Consider the following 18,708-nt stretch of genomic DNA (forward strand, 5'->3'; position numbering starts at 1 on the left):
TCGAAAGATAGCGCTTCATCGATCCAAACCCTCTGCTAGGGATAGGGTGAAAACTAAAATACCACCATAAAGCCCCTCAATTTAAAAAATATATATACTAATGTAAACATGAAATTTTAGACAACACTTAAAATTAGGCACGCCCACTGCTGGTTATTGAAAAAAATCTATTCAAATATAATGTTCTTTAAATTTAACATCAAGGACACAAAAAGGCCCGTAATCCAATAAACACCCTTAAAGGGGGGGAAAAAAGGATTATTGGTTTGCAATTTTCCTTGGATTGTGGGACAGTAGCATTTTATCAATTTTCTATACCGCCACGTCTCATTAGAGTCGCCCTTTCCAGCTGACTTCGAGCGAAGTCCATCCAATGATGATTTAATGACTCCTTAACAATTTCCGCAAACGCAGTTTTGTTGGGTGAAACTTTATTTTGAAGCACGTGAGCGGAAGCAGTTCGCTTCCAGTGGGCGGGCCGACTGGCAGTTTGACAGTAGGACTACAAGCGGATCCCAAGCTCCGCATTCTTGTGAGTTTTGACAGTCAGTCACCGTGCGCAACGTCCCTGAAACAGTATGGCGTCTGACGAGCTCGCGAAGAAGCTACAGTCGCGACTGGCCGCATCGGAGGAAGCCGAGCCGAGGCCAGAGTCCGAGGAGAACCTCGTCACGGCCAAACCTCAAGACTCTGAGGCAGCTTGTGACGACTGTTCGTCCGAGCTGTCTGCAAAACTCCACCGACGGCTGGACATAAACGAGGGCAACGCTCCCCCTCGGGCTAGCCGGGTCTTCAACCCCTACACGGAATTCAAGGAGTTCTCCCGAAAGCAGATTAAGGACATGGAGGTGATGTTTAAACGGTAAGAAGGATACCGATACAAGTAGTAGTCGTACAACGAACACGCCTTAAGTGTCGCTGGGTCGTGCGGATTGAGCTCGTGATGAGATTATGATTGAGATGCTGACGCGAAGCCAACCAGGTAAAAACAATTCGCTTTTCCATTCACTTCATGAAGTCCTCTTTTGCCCGCGCAGGCCCGCTCCCGTTTAGTTTACACGAGCCCTTCCAGCTTGCACTGCATGCTTCTTTGGCTTTGTGTCGCATTCGCAATGGACTCTTCTACCGACATCTGTGTGCTGTGGCCAAAGTAATTGTGGCAGCTGCAAACACAAGTACGGCTGACGCTTTTAACGGTCATCGTTTGGAACAGTTTGTATCCAGTTTCTCCATTTCATTGGATTCCTCCATTGTTTTTTGTTACATTTTTTTAACGAAACGCTTGAACAATAAGCGCTCTACGATCACGTTAGTTCTAATTGGCCTTACATCCGAGAACAAACGACCAGTTTCTCAAGGTTCAAAACTACACAGAACACACTAATCAGTCTCTCCTACTAAATGACCGAATTAATTCGGCTAATGGCAAAACGGTAGGGGGGCGAGCAGTGCATTTGTGTAATTTGGGAAAATTACAGTTTGGAGATAGCGATCAGTTGAAACCTAGCATTCAGACACCCAGCACGTCTGTTTAGTAATTTACTTTTTACTCTCAACTGTCAACTTGAACCCATAGAACTGCAGGCTAGATTGTCACCAGAATGAGGACAGCTGAAGAGTAGTATATCATTATTAAATCACCATTTGAAATTCCAAAATTTCCTGGTCATATGAATGGCTCGTGCTGGTGGCATGGGTAGGCTTCACTGAACTGTTGCATTTATTGTCTTTTTTTTTTTAATGTTTTATTTTTTAACTTTTATATCAAATTGGGTCATTAAAATTAACAGATGACTTGTTTTCAAAAAACTGTTACACCATATGTGTTAAGAATGCATTTCAGTTATATATTTAAATATGGTGCTGTGGTTTGTATGCATAGACAAGCACTGAACGACAGAACCAAGATACACCTAAGGAAGAAATCTCAAGTAGACCTCAGACTCGTTGTGGGGCGGTGTTTGCCTTGACCTGTTGGATTTTGAGAGAGAGAGAAAGAGAGAGGGGAGGTAGTTAGTAACAGTCACTAGCGCCATCCTCATACTGTGGTGTAATCTAAATGTAGAAACTGTTAGTCCTTAATTGTTTTGCAGGAAGTCAACTGTATTCATGCCAGACCACATAAATCTGAGAGAGAGAAGTGGAATCCTTTGGTCATGACATTTACAGTATCTCAACAGTGTTTCAGTTTTCCTTATAACCATGTGCACTCCGTATCACAGTAAGTTAACAATTTAAAGTAGTATAAAATCAAAATATTTAAAAGTACAAGGGTTTGGAATTCACAAATTCACCTTTTCTGTTTTTGGGGAATTTGTTCCTCCATTATTTGTGGAAAACCCCTGTGTGTCTCCCTACAAGTATATATATATAAAAATAAAAAAAAAAAGACAAAATTCATCACAAATACTTTCTACAATATGTTTTTGAGCATCTGAAATGCTATGAGCCTCTTTCTAAGTGTTTTAGAATCGTTTGTGGTATGTTATGGTCGAAACTATTAACAGGCAAGTAAGTAGAATCACTTTTTGGGTGACCCACGTTATTCATGGAAATTTGCTATTTGTGGTCTTGGCTTGGTCCCAATCCCCTGTGAATACTGGACGTGCACTGTATAATGTGCAAATGAATAAGACAAATATAATCTACTGACATAAAATATGAATATCATGTGTATTGTACAATTCGAAACTGAACTCCATTTGCTTCTTTGTGAGCCAAAACAGTAGGAAAGGGTGCGGAGAAAGAGTGACAGTTTCGAAATGTGCAAACATCTGAAATGTTTCCCCAACGCAGTTTACTTATTAATATTTGACTATCGCGATTGAGTCTTACAGTTGTATGCTTTGGAAGGCTTGTCTGTTCACACACTGGCATGAATGATTTCATGAAATGTAAGCAATAGACAATGCTAAGAACCTTTTATCAGTACATAATGCCGAGCGTTTTTTGGATTCCAACTTTTTTGCAATCTATTATATCGTCTTAAAGAAACATTCCATTGAAGTTGCTGTTCAAGGCTAAAGTAACACAGTATACCGTTAACCTTTGATCAGTCAGATAACAGTACAGTAAAACCTGGTCGATAAATATTTCTACGATACTCAGAAAATTTCTTAGCCTCTAAATGTGCAAAATTAGACTTTCTTAATAATAAAAAAAAATACAAAGAGCAATTTATTAAAGCACTTCATTAATCGTGTGGATGGAAAAAAATGCTTTTTGTTAATCCAGTTTTTTGTTATCACGCAAACAGTCAGCAAACAAATACACATAATTATGTGTGTAGCTCAACAGTTCAGCTGTGTTTGCCTAGTTTCTAAAAATGTCAGTTTATTTATTATTTATTATAAATTGTCCCGAATTAGAACAGAACCTCTGGTGTTGATTGTGGATTGGGTATCTGCTGTCTCTACGTATTATTTCCCCCCACCAGAATGCAGTTAAAAATGCTTTGCATCATCGCACTCTCTCACTTTGTTGGGAAAAAGTTTGATTGGCTAGTGAAGAAGGGGAGATTAAACATTCCATGTTTAAACATCAATGTACTGACTTTAATTTGTTTAGCCCCTTGCTTTACACTGGTGGCTAGTCAAATGATGATGACTACCTATTAGAAGCCTGGCTTTATTCTTTTGTTTCCACTGAATGCATCCATAATATGGGGTACCCAAAAAGTCCTTATAGAATTGATATGCTGTTACAAAGTATAAAGTTCTCCCACAGCATACAACTTAGTTAAAAACCTGGAGGCTATTCATTTACATTTGTCTCAAATGCCTTTAGCCTCATTTGACTTCCCTGATCCCGTACGCAGTACACATTCCCATGGGACAGCCACCACCCAGTGACCCATTTTTTTTTTTCCTTCAACAGATTGTTTTCTTTATGGCATATTTCAGAATAAATACTTGAACTTGTTAAATATTTTTGGGGTCCTTTCTTTGGAATTGGACCTTAACTGTTGCATGTAGTTTGAGCAAAACATGAACGTTAGCTCAACTGGATGGTAACAATATTGGCGATCATTTGCTATGAAAGTGAGTGTCCTTGTGCCAAATGCTCACCCATCTATAATTAACAAGGATAAGAACACAAAGTCTCACTCTTGTAGGCAACAGTATACAGTAATCAACACCGTTGCCGAGATAAGCGTTTAAAAAAGACACATTTATAATTCATGTAAATAAAACAAAAAGTCAAGACTATTTTCTAGGCATTGGCCATAATCCTGAAATAAACTCTCTGATAATGGGCATTTCTTGATGCCACAGGATACTGGTGCATGGCTATTGGTGGAAGACTGCAAGGGATGTGGGCCCTTTGTGTACTTTGTGGGCCCCTGGCATCCAAGAAATGAAACCAAAGACAAGCATTGTTGTGTTTCATGGAAATGTCGTTCCAAGGGAAGGGACCCTTTCTTTGGCTCAATTAAAGTGGCACTAAGCAGGTATCTGTGTTTTGTGTCTAAGATAAGTGCTGAAAACATATGCAAAGACTTAAAACAATATAGTGCTGAATTGTTGAGCTATACGGTTCCCTCCAAAAGTATTGGAATGGCAAGGTCAATTCCTGTTTTTGTTCTATACTGAAGACATTAGGGTTTCAGATCAAAAGATTAATGAGACAAAAGTTCAGAATTCCCGCTTTTATTTCATGGTATTTACATCTAGATGTGTTAAACAACTCAGGACAGAGCACCTTTTGTTTGAAGGCACCCACTTTTGCGTATACGTTCTAGCGCGGTTTCCCTCCCCCACTATCTGAGGACAAAGTGACATCGTTTCTTTTGGCTATGCTGCTCACTTGAGTTAGCTGTGCTTAACAAGGCCCATTTACCACTTCAGCATGCAGTTAGCAAGCCGACGATGGCTACACCCTGAAAATGCTTCTTCTCTAGATGCTAAAATTTACAGAACAGATCTGTGACTTTTTTTAGGCTCCCCAAAAATGGGTAAATAAAAAACCGATAGATTGACTTTTTGAAGACACACGCAGATGGCGACCTGAACATCAACACCACCACCCGACTCGATTTTACGACGGATAGTTTTGTAAACTTTCACCAGAGACATCATGGCTTCGTGGGTAACTTGACACTAGTGAATGGGGAAGTGCCTAACTACCTGGGCTGTCGTCAGGTGCTTTGTTCGGCTGTGACATTATGTCATCAACAACAATGAGGAAGTTGACTTGTGTGCTTATTTTTATAATCACAGTCCACAATAACTATTAAATTTTGAAGTTGAGCTTCCGAACGTGATTTTACATCGTATAAGCTATCACCCAATCAGTATGTTTGATTCCTTTTTGCCGCATCCATTCGACACGCCCAGAGGGTCTGAGAGCTGAGAGGTGGCCCTTATTATTCCATTTTTGAACCCTGATTTTATATACTCAATTTTTTTTAATTCATTCAAATTTGGTAGGCTTGTTAACGTTCCTTTTCTCTGTGGTGTGTAGAATTTACATGACGTTTTTTGGGCCTGTTTAGTGCCACTTTAAGACCCTTATAATCACTTTAAACCCCTTTTCCTCTACACTGTACAGGGTTTTTCCTGGCCCAAATTGAGTCTGAGATGGTACCATTTTCACCATTCGTATGCATCTGAGTCACATGCTGCGCTTCCCATTGGCTCAAACAAGCAGTTTTTCTGTATGTTATGTACATGTACAGTGATGGCTTACTTTATTTTTATTTTTTTTACGCGATCGGACTCAATCAAGTTTTTCTTAGATCAACTTTACCCATTTATATGAATGGAAATGAGATGCATCCATTCCACTAGCCCCCACCATGTTTTTTGATAAGATGGCACTTTAATTGTAATATATAAAAACATACAGTAATAATATACAGTGCTGATGACAGACATACACACACAAATAAAACAGCAACCCCACACCACAATGAACCAGGACAAAACCCACATAAATGCCACCCAACAGCACCACAAACACAAACCCCGCGCCCCACCGGTGAAAATCGGGAAAGGAACCAGCGCTGCACAGCTCCCAGCCCCATCCATTTAAAATAAATAAATAAATAATTTGCCGTGCAAAGACCCACCCCCGCGCCAAAATGCCGAGCCCCAGCACGCACCCCCCAAAATCTATTCAATTTTCATCTGATTGTAGACACATGCAGATGCTACCAAAGAGCTCTGCAACTCTCTAGAGGTGATGTGTGGGTCGGTCTTTACCTCATAATTTTTCTGGTTTTTCTGGGTGATAGTTTTAATGGGAATCCTTTTTTAGATTTCTTAGAGCTGCTTTCATGTCATTTTAGCATGGAGTCAAATTCATTGTACTAGTTTTAAATGTAATGTTATGAAAGATTCAAGGTTCACATTGTTTTTTTTCTTTTCAAGAAATGAAAAAAACTAATTCTTCTCCTTAACAGCTTCTATAGCCTGTTGACATGGCGGCAAACAGAGAGGAGATAGTTTATTAAAGAGGCATTGTTTCATCAATCATTTGGAATTTGTTCAGGTTTGCAGCAAATACCTCTATCCCTAAGTGTGCCATCAGACAGGGTTTTCAGTGTAGGAGTGACATTGTAACATGTAAAGGCCTTTTCACACCGCACTTGGCACCACGCAAGGCTCTGTCGACTTTCTCATTCATAGTGTATGTGCTGAGGGGGCGGGACCACGGAATGCTGTGTCGTGGCGCGGCAAGTGCAGAGGGCGGCTGACAGGCACTCGAATAGGAAAATGTTATTTTCCGGAGTGGTGGTGCTGTGATGTCAAAAGGCGCCTTCAATAGGAGAGGAGCTTGCGGAGTGATTTCTGATTGCTATTTTGGCGGACATGTACTGTAAACGGCATGGGGACAATGGAGGAAGTCAAAATAAATGCTGTGTTCGAGTGTCCCAAGCTTTGAGACAATAGAAAACTGATATACCGAGACATCTCTCCAGGAGGCTTTCAAACTGCTCCCTGCTCAGCCCAAAATACACCTCGAAGCACTCTTCGTGGAACTGTAGCTCAACGAGCTTAAACTCCTCGAGATGCTGCCATGAAATTAGTATGGCATGAATCCATTCCCCTTTTTTCGCTGCTGCTCGTCTCCTCCTACTCCTTAAAATAAGCAAAGCCAGGGGCTTTCTTTTGCAACAATGACATACATATTGCCGACGTGCAGTCTACTCATCTACCCAAAGCCTCCTGACTTCCTTGTAGCATGCAATGTCAGCATTTCCAAATATGGGCAAACATGCACTGGGTGCCGTCGTCCTTGCACGCAGACCTTTCACACTGAGCAAGTGCGGTGTGAAAAGGCCTTAAAGCCTTATGTTGTAAAAGGCCTATTTTCCTTGACAAAAAATGTTTATTAAAACTCGTTAAACTATCTGACATGTACTGTACCTGAATTGCTGTGTACTGTATGCAGGATTGTCTTTACATACTGGGGAAAAAGGTGGCTTTTGTTTGGAAGCAGCGCCTTTTATCCTAGTTATGTTCAGTGACTGTTTTGTTGTTACAGTAATCCCTCGTCATGTTTTTAATACCAAAACATATACATGTGAGGTGCAGATAGGGCTGGACGATTGTATGATCAAGATCGAACATTGTGATAAATTTCCCGTCGATCTCTATCAGCTGTGTGTGTATTTCTCCGGTCTAACACGGTGGGAATGTGCGTGACAACAGCCAATCGGTGTCATTCTTTTCCTGCTCCACCTTCGGTTGCCAGTTGTGGGAGTGAACAGAAACCACGCTCCTCAGCTGGTACGGCCCATATAAAAACTCCCGGTCCGACTCAGGCGTTGTCACATGGAGCACCCCGCGTTGATGGTGGCCACTCTTCATCCTTGCTCTGGACCGGCGATGGAGCCGCCGGGCGCTCCACGACTCTCCATCGCTAGTTGTGTGGCGACGTCTCCAAAGTAATGTGGACAATGCTTTTAACTCGCCGATGTGAAAGGTACTGTATGTTGGCGCCCTCAAAAATAAAGTACCATCCAAGTGATTATGTGGAAAGCATAAAAATGCGAGTGTAGTCCGCACAGCTTGTCACCCAGTGCACAGTGCAAGTAGCATTCGCGGTTAGCCACTGCTAGCGGTGAGACCATAGATATGAAGACTAGATAAATGCTGGTTTAGTTAGGACGCACGAGCACCAACTGCGTTTGTGTAAATATTTGTTATTTGAAGGTAAATCCCGCCTGTTATCTAATTCTTATTTTAGCTAGCCTGTCAATAGGGTTTTCCATTGACGGTTAGCATTAAGCTTTGTGTGGCATGGAACGTCCATCCATCAGCTATGATTGCAATTGATTCACTGACTCCTCATGTAGTTAACTAGCAGTATTAGCCTAGCCAGTAGCCACAAGTTTGATCACTGCGTTCACCGTTAAGATTGTCCCATAACACGCGCTGGTGGAGGCTTGATGAAGAAATGTCTTCAATCACAACTTAGGTTTTTATTACATCCATCCATTATCCGCACTAGGGTCACGGGGATGCTGGAGCCTATCCCAGCTGACTCTGGGCGAGAGGCGGGGTACACCCTGAACCTGTCGCCAGCCACTCCCAGGACACATAAACAAACAACCATTCGCACTCACAGTCACACTTATGGGCAATTTAGTCTTCATTTAACCTAGTATGCATGTTTTTGGAATGTGGGAGGAAACCAGAGCACCTGGGGAAAAAACCCCACACAGGCATGGGGAGAACATGCAAACTCCACACAGGCGAGGCTGGATTTTAACCTGGGACCTCAGAACGGTGAGGCAGATGTGCTAACCAGTCATCCACCGTGCCGGTGTTTTATTCCATTAATCTACATCAGAAAATGGATTGATAATTATTATTGTTGTTCTAAGTTTGGTAGCACTATGAGCGCATTTGCTGTGTGGAGTAGAGGCACATAGTGGAAACGGCGTGTCGAGGTTCTGCCATTTGAAAGACGACACGGGTTTGTGTCCTTGAAAACTGCGATTTGCGGTTTTGATATCAGAATAATCTTCATTTGCAAAGTATGTCCAAAAAACACAAGAAATATGTCTCCGGTAGTTGGAGCCGCTCTAGTACGACAACAGACAGTCAATTGACAGAGAACACTTTTGAGACATAAAGACATTGACGAAAAACAGTCACTGAGCAATAAAGGCTTAATGTTATCTGGTAATGCCGGTAAAAAAATTTTTTTTGACAATTGTGCAAAAGATGCAGAGTCCTCGAGCACTTAGAGCAGTTTGAATGACTAATATTGCAATAGTCTGGTGCAAGGACCATTGTGCAAAGGGCGCCGTGACTCAAGGAGTGTGTGTAGTGACGAGTAGCGCGATAATCTGGGACAATGTTGATTGTGCAAATGTTGCAGATACTCCTCAATCAGTGTGCAAATGGAGCAGATGCTACTCTGGCATGAGTGGCCAGTATTGGTCAACAACAAATAAGCAAATAGTGCAGCGTGGCGTGACTACTACAGTGAGTGCACAAGTAATATATAATTGGCCCCACAGAAATGTGACAATGAACTCAAGTCAAAAAATTGCCAGCATGTTGTAATGGAATTGTAGGTTAGGTGTTTAAGAACTTGATCGCACGAGGGAAGAAGCTGTTGGAATGTCTGCTAGTTCTAGTTTGCATTGATCGGTAGCGCCTACCTGAGGGAAGGAGCTGGTGACCGGGATGTGGAGGGTCCGAGAGGATTTTGCACGCTCTTGTCTTCGTGCTGGCAGCGTGCAAGTCCTCAAGGGTGGGTAGGGGGGGTACCGACAATCCTTTCAGCAGTTTTGATTGTCCGTTGCAGTCAGAGTTTGTCCTTTTTTGTAGCAGCACCAAATCAGACTGTGACGGAAGAACACAGGACTGATTCGATGACCGCTGTGTAGAACTGCCTCAGCAGCTCCTGTAGCAGGCCGTGCTTTCTCAGAAGCCGCAGAAGTAGATCCTCTGATGGGCCTTTTTGAGGACGCAGTTGATGTTGGTTACCCACTTCAGGTCCTGAGAGACTGTAATTCCCAGGAACTTGAAGGTCTCGACGGTTGACACAAGGCAGCTGGACAACGTGAGGGGCAGCTGTGGCGAAGGATGCCTCCTGAAGTCCACGATCATCTCTACAGTCTTGAGCGTGTTCAGCTCCAGGTTGTGTCTGCCGCACCACAGCTCCAGCCGCTCCGCTTGATGTCGATATGCAGACTCGTCACCGTCCTTGATGAGGCCAATGACAGTGGTGTCATCTGCAAACTTGAGGAGTTTGACAGGCGGGTGCAGTCGTTCGTGTAGAGAGAGAAGAGCAGCGAAGAGAGGACACAACCTTGGGGCGCCTCAGTGCTGATGCTGCGTGTGGATGAAGTGGTCTCTCCTAGCCTCACCTGCTGTGTCCTGCCCGTCAGGAAGCTGTAAATCCACTGGCAGGTGGCAGGTGAGATCCTGAGCTGGAGAAGCTTGGATGAAAGGAGTTCAGGGATGATGGTGTTGAACGCTGAGCTGAAGTCCACGAACAGGATCCTCACGTGTGTTATATATAAATGTGTTACAGCCCTAATGATTACCAAGAGGGTGATGACGATGGTTTGAACCTGAACTTGATAAAATTTTGTTTTCTTTATCGCTGGCGTCGTCAGACAAAAGTAAAATACACGCATATAATTCATTTATATTTTATTATACATGTGTAAACACGAATGAAGATTACACATCGGATATGGTGATTTTTAGTCATTCTTGAAGACTTTGTAGACATTTAATATTTCTGCAATTGCTTTGTCCCGGTCTCCTGTCATCAGGCTCCGCCAGTTACATGAACCGGAATCAAGTGCTTCTTCGACCTGCGAAAGTTGGCTGCACATAACCCCTATTGTTGCAGTTAATTCCAAGTAACTGCTACTGCACTAGCTCACCAAACATTTTGAGCGTAAAGCTGTGGTTCTTTGCTCATCTATTAGGAATTGTTGCTATGCATGGCAGTTGTTGGAACAATTGTTGAATTGTGGCATAGCAATACATACAGCTGCTGTCAAAGATTACAGTGTATCGCTGAGCAAGAGACTTTGAATCTTGTACGAGCCTTAACATGGGAAGATTGAATACCATACTGATTGCTTCCCATTGCACTTTTCTTTGTGGAAAACTACCTCATGGACATTTAGAAGGCCTTGAATTAAACGATGACCTGTTTCCTGGTGGCAGCAGATAAGTCTGTGAGGTCAACAAGCCAAGTCAGTACACATGCATGAACAGCTCCTGAAGGCTTCTAAAAATACATGTACTATCAGACATGAGGCTCACGGCTCACCCAGTTGGTGAAAACAGCTGGCTGCTTGTATCTACATCGCGATATCAAGTCTGAATGGAGCTTCATTGGGGCAAAAATCCTATTCCAGTTCAATTTTGCTCTGATGAATGAAACACATTCATGTTGTGGGACACACACAGTTGATTCAATGGAATGGAAATTGGGACTGGTTGCTGGACGAGTGCCATTGTCTTTAGCAAGGCACCAAAACACAAGCGGCACAAGGTGCATCACATTTGCCCAACCTTCGCACTCTCTCTTTCCCTTGCTTTTTAGCAAATCTTACTGCTTGTGTGTGGGTTATGTGTGTGTGTGTGTGTGTGTGTGTGTATAACTGAATGTGAATTTTACACCGATCTGATGGGCTTGATTGGTATCGCCCGATAATTAGTATTTTATGCTGATCATCATTCGCCGATCCGATCAATGACGTCCTTGATCGCGTGGATCAGACTAAAAGACAAATTTGGTCTTATACTATTGAGTATGTCGTACTACTGCAATAAAATCTTGTATTCCGATACCACCGCATCCCATCTTTTACGATCACTGGGCTTTATCTTGTCAACTCAAACGCGACCGGATGCACTCGTTACCACGGCGACAACGACAACAATGGATCGTGTTGTGTGTATTACCAGAACAAAATGGGGAAAAATGTATGCTGCTGGTCACCGGTGCACGGGAGAGGACTTGCTTGAGGCATGTTCACGTACTTTTAATACGATATGGCTCGCAAGCAGGCAACAAAACGTTATGTACCCTAGCAAGCTAGTGCTAGCACTAACGGTAGTGGGTAAACTTGCCAGGATTCGGACAAATCATGCTCTAAGGTTTCGGTGTGTATGAAGCAATTTAATGACAATAAAATAATTTAATTACAGTAAGTTAGCACCCATTATTTCTGTCATGTTGTAATGTTGGTTTGACCTGACCGATTAGAATACATGTCCTGACAAGATATTTTTGAAGATACTCAGTATACAGTAAATGAACAAGTCATTTATAGACACATTGCTCCATCTTGTGATCGGTTATCGTTTTTTTAAACAAAAATCCAGATTTTGTAAAGAGCAGTGAATTTATCCTTGAGGTGGGAAATATTGTGGGAAGTGTGCAACCGCCATTGTTTTTTTTGCTACCTGTTGTCTTATCAAAACCTATGTCATTTAAAAAGACAAACTACACTCGTACTCAATCAGACTCCCTTGGCCCTACCATCCTACACTTCATTACACTTTCCTCAACATTGACAAGTCTGTAACCTTGGAGTTGTCCTCAGTCGCACCCTCCCCTTCCATGCTTTGCGATCCAAATCACTAAAAAACATATTGCCTAATTTTCTTACCGACAAATGTGTGTTCTTCATGGCATAACGATCCACCAGTGAGCTGTGTACAAAAGCAATACCCATTCTGACAATGTGAATTTGCATACTTTAAATTGTTTAAGTAGGACCTTGTACTTCAGGTTCAGTTCCACGAGTGAAACGGACTTTGACTTGTGCTTTTTAGATATGACACTGGTAAAGATGGCTTCATTGACCTAATGGAGCTCAAACTGATGATGGAGAAGCTGGGTGCTCCACAGACCCACCTGGGGCTCAAGAACATGATCAAGGAGGTGGATGAGGACTTTGATGGAAAACTGAGCTTTCGAGAGGTGAGTGTGCGCTCTCACACCCGCATCACGGAACATTGTGGTCGTACTTCAAGGTACCACTATAGATCACAGAAGGTAAATAATTTTTTTGAGGTTGTTCATTTGCCATCCATCCATCAATTTTCTGAGCCACTTATCCTCACTAGGGTTGCGGGCATGCTGGCGCCTATCCCAGCTGACTTCGGACGAGAGGCAGGGTATACCCTGAACTGGTTGCCAGCCAATCGCAGGGCACATATAGACAAAGAACCATTTGCTTTCACATTCACACCGATGGACTATTTAGTCTTCAATTAACCTACCACGCATGTTTTTTGGAGGGGAATCTGAGGGGAAACCAGAGTACTCGGAGAAAACCCTCACAGGCACCGGGAGAACATGTATACTCCACACTCCAGTCGTCGACTGTAATACCATTGTTTATTTGTTTAATGACAATTTATTCGCTATCTTTGTGGGGAAAGAAAACCCGCTGGGACAGGCTGACTTTTAACTCCCTCTTGATAACTATTTTGAGAAGCTTGCAGGAAGTAATTTATGCATACATGCATGTTAAGTAGAGCTTTGTTGACATGAATGTTTTTTCTTTGATATTAATTGCAAGTAGAACTAAGATGGTAATAAGAACCAGAAACTGTAATAACTGACTGGAGACCTGAGAGACACTGCCACACCATAATCACTGTTTTGACAGTCTTTATCTGTATCCCTGTAGCCAGAGACCCAACTCACCCAACTAGTGTTTTCAATACCTGGGATTAGAGAAAAAAATTAATTTATATGTAAAGCATGTAAAACTAATTTCATGACAGTTAGTAATAATTAGGCTTTACATGATCAGGATTTTTGGGGCCGATCACTGACCACCAATCAGCGAGTTTAAAAAAAAAAAAAAAGAAAAGATCACTAGGGTTGGGCATCGTTTGAATTTGAGCGATACCGGTTCCTTATTTCGATTCCAGTTCCAAAATGATGATGATTCAGATTCTTTTGGGGCTGGTTCAAAAAAAGTTTGCATGGTTTAAATAAAAGGTGTCCAAATTATGAACATCCATTTTCTTAAGAGACTGCAGCATAGACTAAAATGAACATTTGACTTGGAGTTCTTTATATTTATAACCAGTATCAATATCAAACCTATGACCTAAAAGGCAATGTGTGTGGAAATAACCCAATATTCATTAATTAATGTTTCAGCTAAAAGTTAAATATAGCATTGTTAAAATTGTTATTTGGGACTGTTTCATCATGTCAAATGGTTTATATGTGCAACTTTTCACGTGACTTCCTGTTTTAAGCTTGTAGCCTTATATTTTGAAAGGTACGCACTCAGCATTTCGACACAAAGTAACTTCACACAGCACCAGCGATTTATTTATTGTTGTTAAAATGGTATGGAACCAAACGCTATAAAATGCTGATTCCTTTCCCGATTTTCACCTATAAGGCACAAGGTTAGTGTTTGTGATATGTTTGTGAATTTTGTCCCAATTCATTGTGATGTAAAGTTGCTACGCTGAAGTATTAGCTCAATGTTAAGCTTTTTTTTTTTTTTTTTTTTTTCCTGTCATCGGTGCTTACGTTGGTTTGAAGACTAAAATAAATGCTAAAAACCATCAGTGCAAAAGTGCAACCAACCGTTTACCTTGTTAGCTGTCTCAATGTTGGCATAAATGTATTTTATTGTTTCACTCACCCAATTGACTGAGAGTTGTCTACACTGAAGCTCCGCGCGATGTAGGCTGAGGCTTGGAGCGCGTCAGACACTTCACATCATGAAAGCCTCCTTTGCACAATATAACCTTATTCCAAGTGTTGCACTGAGGCGATTGGTCATTAATGAAAAAAAAAGTTAAGACACACTTTTGTTCGCCACCGCCGCCATTGGGCGCAAGCACGTCTTTGTGGGCTCTCTCCTTCGTTGGTTTTCGCCACTTCTTCGGGGTGGGCGGACTGTTTGCATCGAAACTGGTAACCAAAATTTTAACGATTCTGGGAGAACCGGAACATTAGTCCTGGTTCCAATCAATTCTCGATGCCCAACCCTACCGATCACAAGATGGATCAATGTGTCTATTTAAATGACTTGTTCATTTACTGTATATACTTGTGTACCGTATATTGAGTATCTTCAAGAGTATTCTCTTGTCAGGTCATGTATTCTAATTAGTCAGGTCAAACCAACATTAAAACATGACGGAAATAATGGGTGCTAACTTACTGTAATTAATTTACTTCACACACAATGAAACTTTAGAGCATGATTCGATAGAACGCCGGCATGTTTACGTACAACTGTTAGTGCTAGCACTAGCTTGCTAGGCTACATAACGTTTTGTTGCCTGCTTGCGAGCTGTATCGTATTAAAAGGGGACCTCAAACAAATCCTTGAATTAAAGTCCTCTCCCGAGCACCGGTGACCACCACCACACATTCCCCCACATTTTGTTCTTACAATACACGCGGCGCGATCCATTGTTGTTGTCGTCGGCGCCATGGTAACGAGTCTATCCAGTCACGTTTGAGTTGACAAGATAAAGCCCAGTGATCGTAAAAGATGGGATGCAGTGGTATCGGAAAACAAGATTTTATTGCAGTAGTCTGACATGTGCAATAGTGAAAGACTGAATTTGTCTTGTCGTCTGATCCAGGCAGGACGTGTTGTCTGTCCTACACTGCCATGTTTTTTAAAAAAAAAAAAAAAAAAAAAAAAAAAACAAATTGTATTGGCAGTCAGATATATACAGTACTATGTCAAAAGACACGCGACAAGGCTAAAAAGAAACTAGCTTTTGCTTTCAAATATTCTGTACACGATGGCAACGCGGAGTACAGTATGCCGATCCGAGAAATGACGTCATTGATTGGCTCAGCAAAAGACATTTACAGTGGGTATGGAAAGTATTCAGACCCCCTTAAAATTTTCACTCTTTATATTGCGGCCATTTGCTAAAAATAATTTAAGTTCATTTTTTACCCCTCATTAATGTACACACAGCACCCCATATTGACAGAAAAAAAACAGAATTGTTTAACTTTTTGCAGATTTATTAAAGAAAAACTGAAATATCACACAGCCATAAGTATTCAGATCCTTTGCTCAGTATTTAGTAGAAGCACTCTTTTGAGCTAATACAGCCATGAGTCTTGATGCAGTTTTTCACACAGGGATTTGGGGATCCTCTGCCCTCCCTCCTTGTAGATCCTCTCCAGTTCTGTCAGGTTGGATGGTGAACGTTGGTGGAGAGCCATTTTCCAGTCTCTCCAGAGATTCTCAATCGGGTTTAAGTCAGGGCTCTGGCTGGGCCATTCAAGAACAGTCACGGAGTTGTTCAGAAACCACTCCTTCGTTATTTTAGCAGTGTGCTTAGGGTCATTGTCTTGTTGGAAGGTGAACCTTCGGCCCAGTCTGAGGTCCTGAGCACTCTGGAGAAGGTTTTCGTCCAGTAATTGGCCGCATTCATCTTTCCTTCGATTGCAACCGGTCGTGTACTGTCCCTGCAGCTGAAAAACACCCCCACAGCATGATGCTGCCACCACCATGCTTGACTGTTGGGACTGTATTGGACAGGTGATGAGCAGTGCCAGGATTTTTCCACACATACTGCTAAGAAATAAGGTAAACAAGTTATATATTGGTCTCATCAGACCAAAGAATCTTCATTCTCACCATCTTGGAGTCCTTCAGGTGTTTTTTTTAGCCAACTCCATGCGGGCTTTCATGTGTCTTGCACTGAGGAGAGGCTTCCGTCGGGCCACTCTGCCATAAAGCCCCGACTGGTGGAGGGCTGCAGTGATTGTTGACTTTCTAGAACGTTCTCCCATCTCCCGACTGCATCTCTGGAGCTTCGCCACAGTGATCTTTGGATTCCTCTTTCCCTCTCTCACCAAGGCTCTTCTCCCCCGATTGCTCAGTATGGCCGGACGGCCAGCTCTGGGAAGGGTTCTGGTTGTCCCAAACGTCTTCCATTTAAGGATTATGGAGGCCACTGTGCTCTTAAGTGCAGCAGAATTTTTTTTGTAACCTTGGCTAGATCTATGCCTTACTACAATTCTGTCTCTGAGGTCTTCAGGCAGTTCCTTTGACCTCATGATTCTCATTTGCTCTGACATGCACTGTGAACTGTAAGGTGTATGGTGTTACTAATCAAGTCCAATCAGTATAATCAAACACAGCTGGACTCCAATGAAGGTGTAGAACCATCTCAAGGATGATCAGACGAAATTGACGCCCCCGAGTTAAATATGAGCGTCACAGCAAAGGGTCTGAATACTTATGGCTGTGTGATATTTCGCTTTCTTTTTTTAATAAATCTGCAAACATTTCAACAATTCCTTTTTTTTTCTGTCAATATGGGGTGCTGTGTTTGGGGAGAAAAGTGAACTTCAATGACAAATGGCTGCAATATCACAAAGAGTGAAATATTTAAGGGGATCTGAATACTTTCCATACCCACTGTAAATGTCTTTTGCTGAGCCGATCAATCGTTGAATTATGACATTCAAGCCGATCAGCATAAAACGCTAATTATCGGCCGATACCAATCAGGCAAATCAGATCGGTGTAAACTCCAGTCATAATACAATCGGAACACAACCGCAGTTCAACAGCCTCTGGTAGCTGAACTGTATGCTCAAATTCCACCTGTTAAGAAGAGGTTCAAGCTTGTTTGACAGATTAAACAGTATCCCATTTTGAGGAGCAACAACTGAGATTCACCATAACCTGCATCAATAACAGATTTTTTTTTTTTTCTCCACCTCACAGTTTTTGTTAATCTTCCGAAGAGCAGCAGCTGGGGAGCTGCAAGAAGAAAGTGGTCTTCTGGCACTGGCCAGACTGTCTGAGATCAACGTCTCCACTGAGGGAGTGAGTGGGGCAAAAGACTTTTTTGAAGCGAAGGTATGTTCTCTTGCGCACAGCCAGGCAAGTAATGCAAATGTTCTCAATTCAACATGCGAATAGCAATTTAATTAATGAAAAACGAGTGTACTTTTAAGAGCCACTGAGGATTTTCTGATCCAGTCACATTTTCCTTTTGACCCTCTTAAGCTCTCTTACACCTCATTTTATGCCCGTCTATAGAAATGGGCAGAGATCTTATACTTTCCTAAGCATGTAGATTACACTAGGATTCTTTATCGAAGAACAAGTGGGACTATTGCGGCAGTATACCTTTCTTAGAAATGAATACAATCTTACAGAGAAGTTTTCTTTTTAGATTTTGAGCAGTGTAATAGATGTAATAGAAGTGTTAGGCCATCATAGGATCCAAGGAATTTGTGTGTGTGTCACCAGATGCAGGCTCTGTCTGTGGGCAGCAAGTTTGAGGCTGAGATCCGAGAGGAGAAGGAAGAACGCAAGAAACAGGAAGTGGAGAAAAAAGAGAGGCAAGCCGCCTTCAAACAGCTGCAGTCTGCTTTCTGCTCATGACGCTGTGCAGGAAGTGAACGGAAATCCTGAAAATGCATATCCAATATTCGTCAGATTTTAAAAGTACATTCACATTACTTACATTCTTAAACAGTAAAGCTCAAAATTTGCCACTTTATAACAAAGTTAAACGCTCACTTAAATATATGAGCAATTGTTCATGATTAGTTATTTAATAATGCAAACTTGGGTCAATGGAAATACATCAAATAAGAAAACAAATGGTGACCAGCCCAAATGTGTGTGTGCGTGAGTCCGCCATTGTATTGCATTTCCACCCTAAAGTTAAAATACTGATTTTGATCTGTAGTCCGTCAACACTGTGCAGAATAGGTTGTCTTTCATCCCCTCATTGGCTT

The 18,708-nt window shown here is 42.0% G+C and overlaps 1 protein-coding gene across 1 annotated transcript; it reads left to right on the plus strand.

Moving 5' to 3' along the window:
• The first annotated feature begins 482 nt into the window (after positions 1-482).
• efhd1 (EF-hand domain family, member D1) lies at positions 483-18,498 on the plus strand. The gene is made up of 4 exons (XM_061682018.1): positions 483-862; positions 12,768-12,915; positions 17,684-17,818; positions 18,215-18,498. Exons 1-4 carry the CDS (start codon positions 579-581, stop codon positions 18,347-18,349), a joined length of 702 nt encoding a protein of 233 aa, XP_061538002.1. The 5' UTR covers positions 483-578; the 3' UTR covers positions 18,350-18,498.
• Positions 18,499-18,708: the final 210 nt, after the last annotated feature.

The sequence above is a fragment of the Phycodurus eques genome, chromosome 7 (genome assembly GCF_024500275.1).
Source record: "Phycodurus eques isolate BA_2022a chromosome 7, UOR_Pequ_1.1, whole genome shotgun sequence".
Classification (NCBI taxonomy): Eukaryota; Metazoa; Chordata; class Actinopteri; order Syngnathiformes; family Syngnathidae; genus Phycodurus; species Phycodurus eques.

Coding starts and splice junctions, on each gene's coding strand:
- efhd1 (XM_061682018.1), top strand. CDS start 579: ATGGCGTCTGACGAGCTCGCGAAGAAGCTACAGTCGCGACTGGCCGCA. Junction 863..12,767: donor ATGGAGGTGATGTTTAAACG/GTAAGAAGGATA, acceptor TGTGCTTTTTAG/ATATGACACTGGTAAAGATG. Junction 17,819..18,214: donor AAGACTTTTTTGAAGCGAAG/GTATGTTCTCTT, acceptor GTGTGTCACCAG/ATGCAGGCTCTGTCTGTGGG.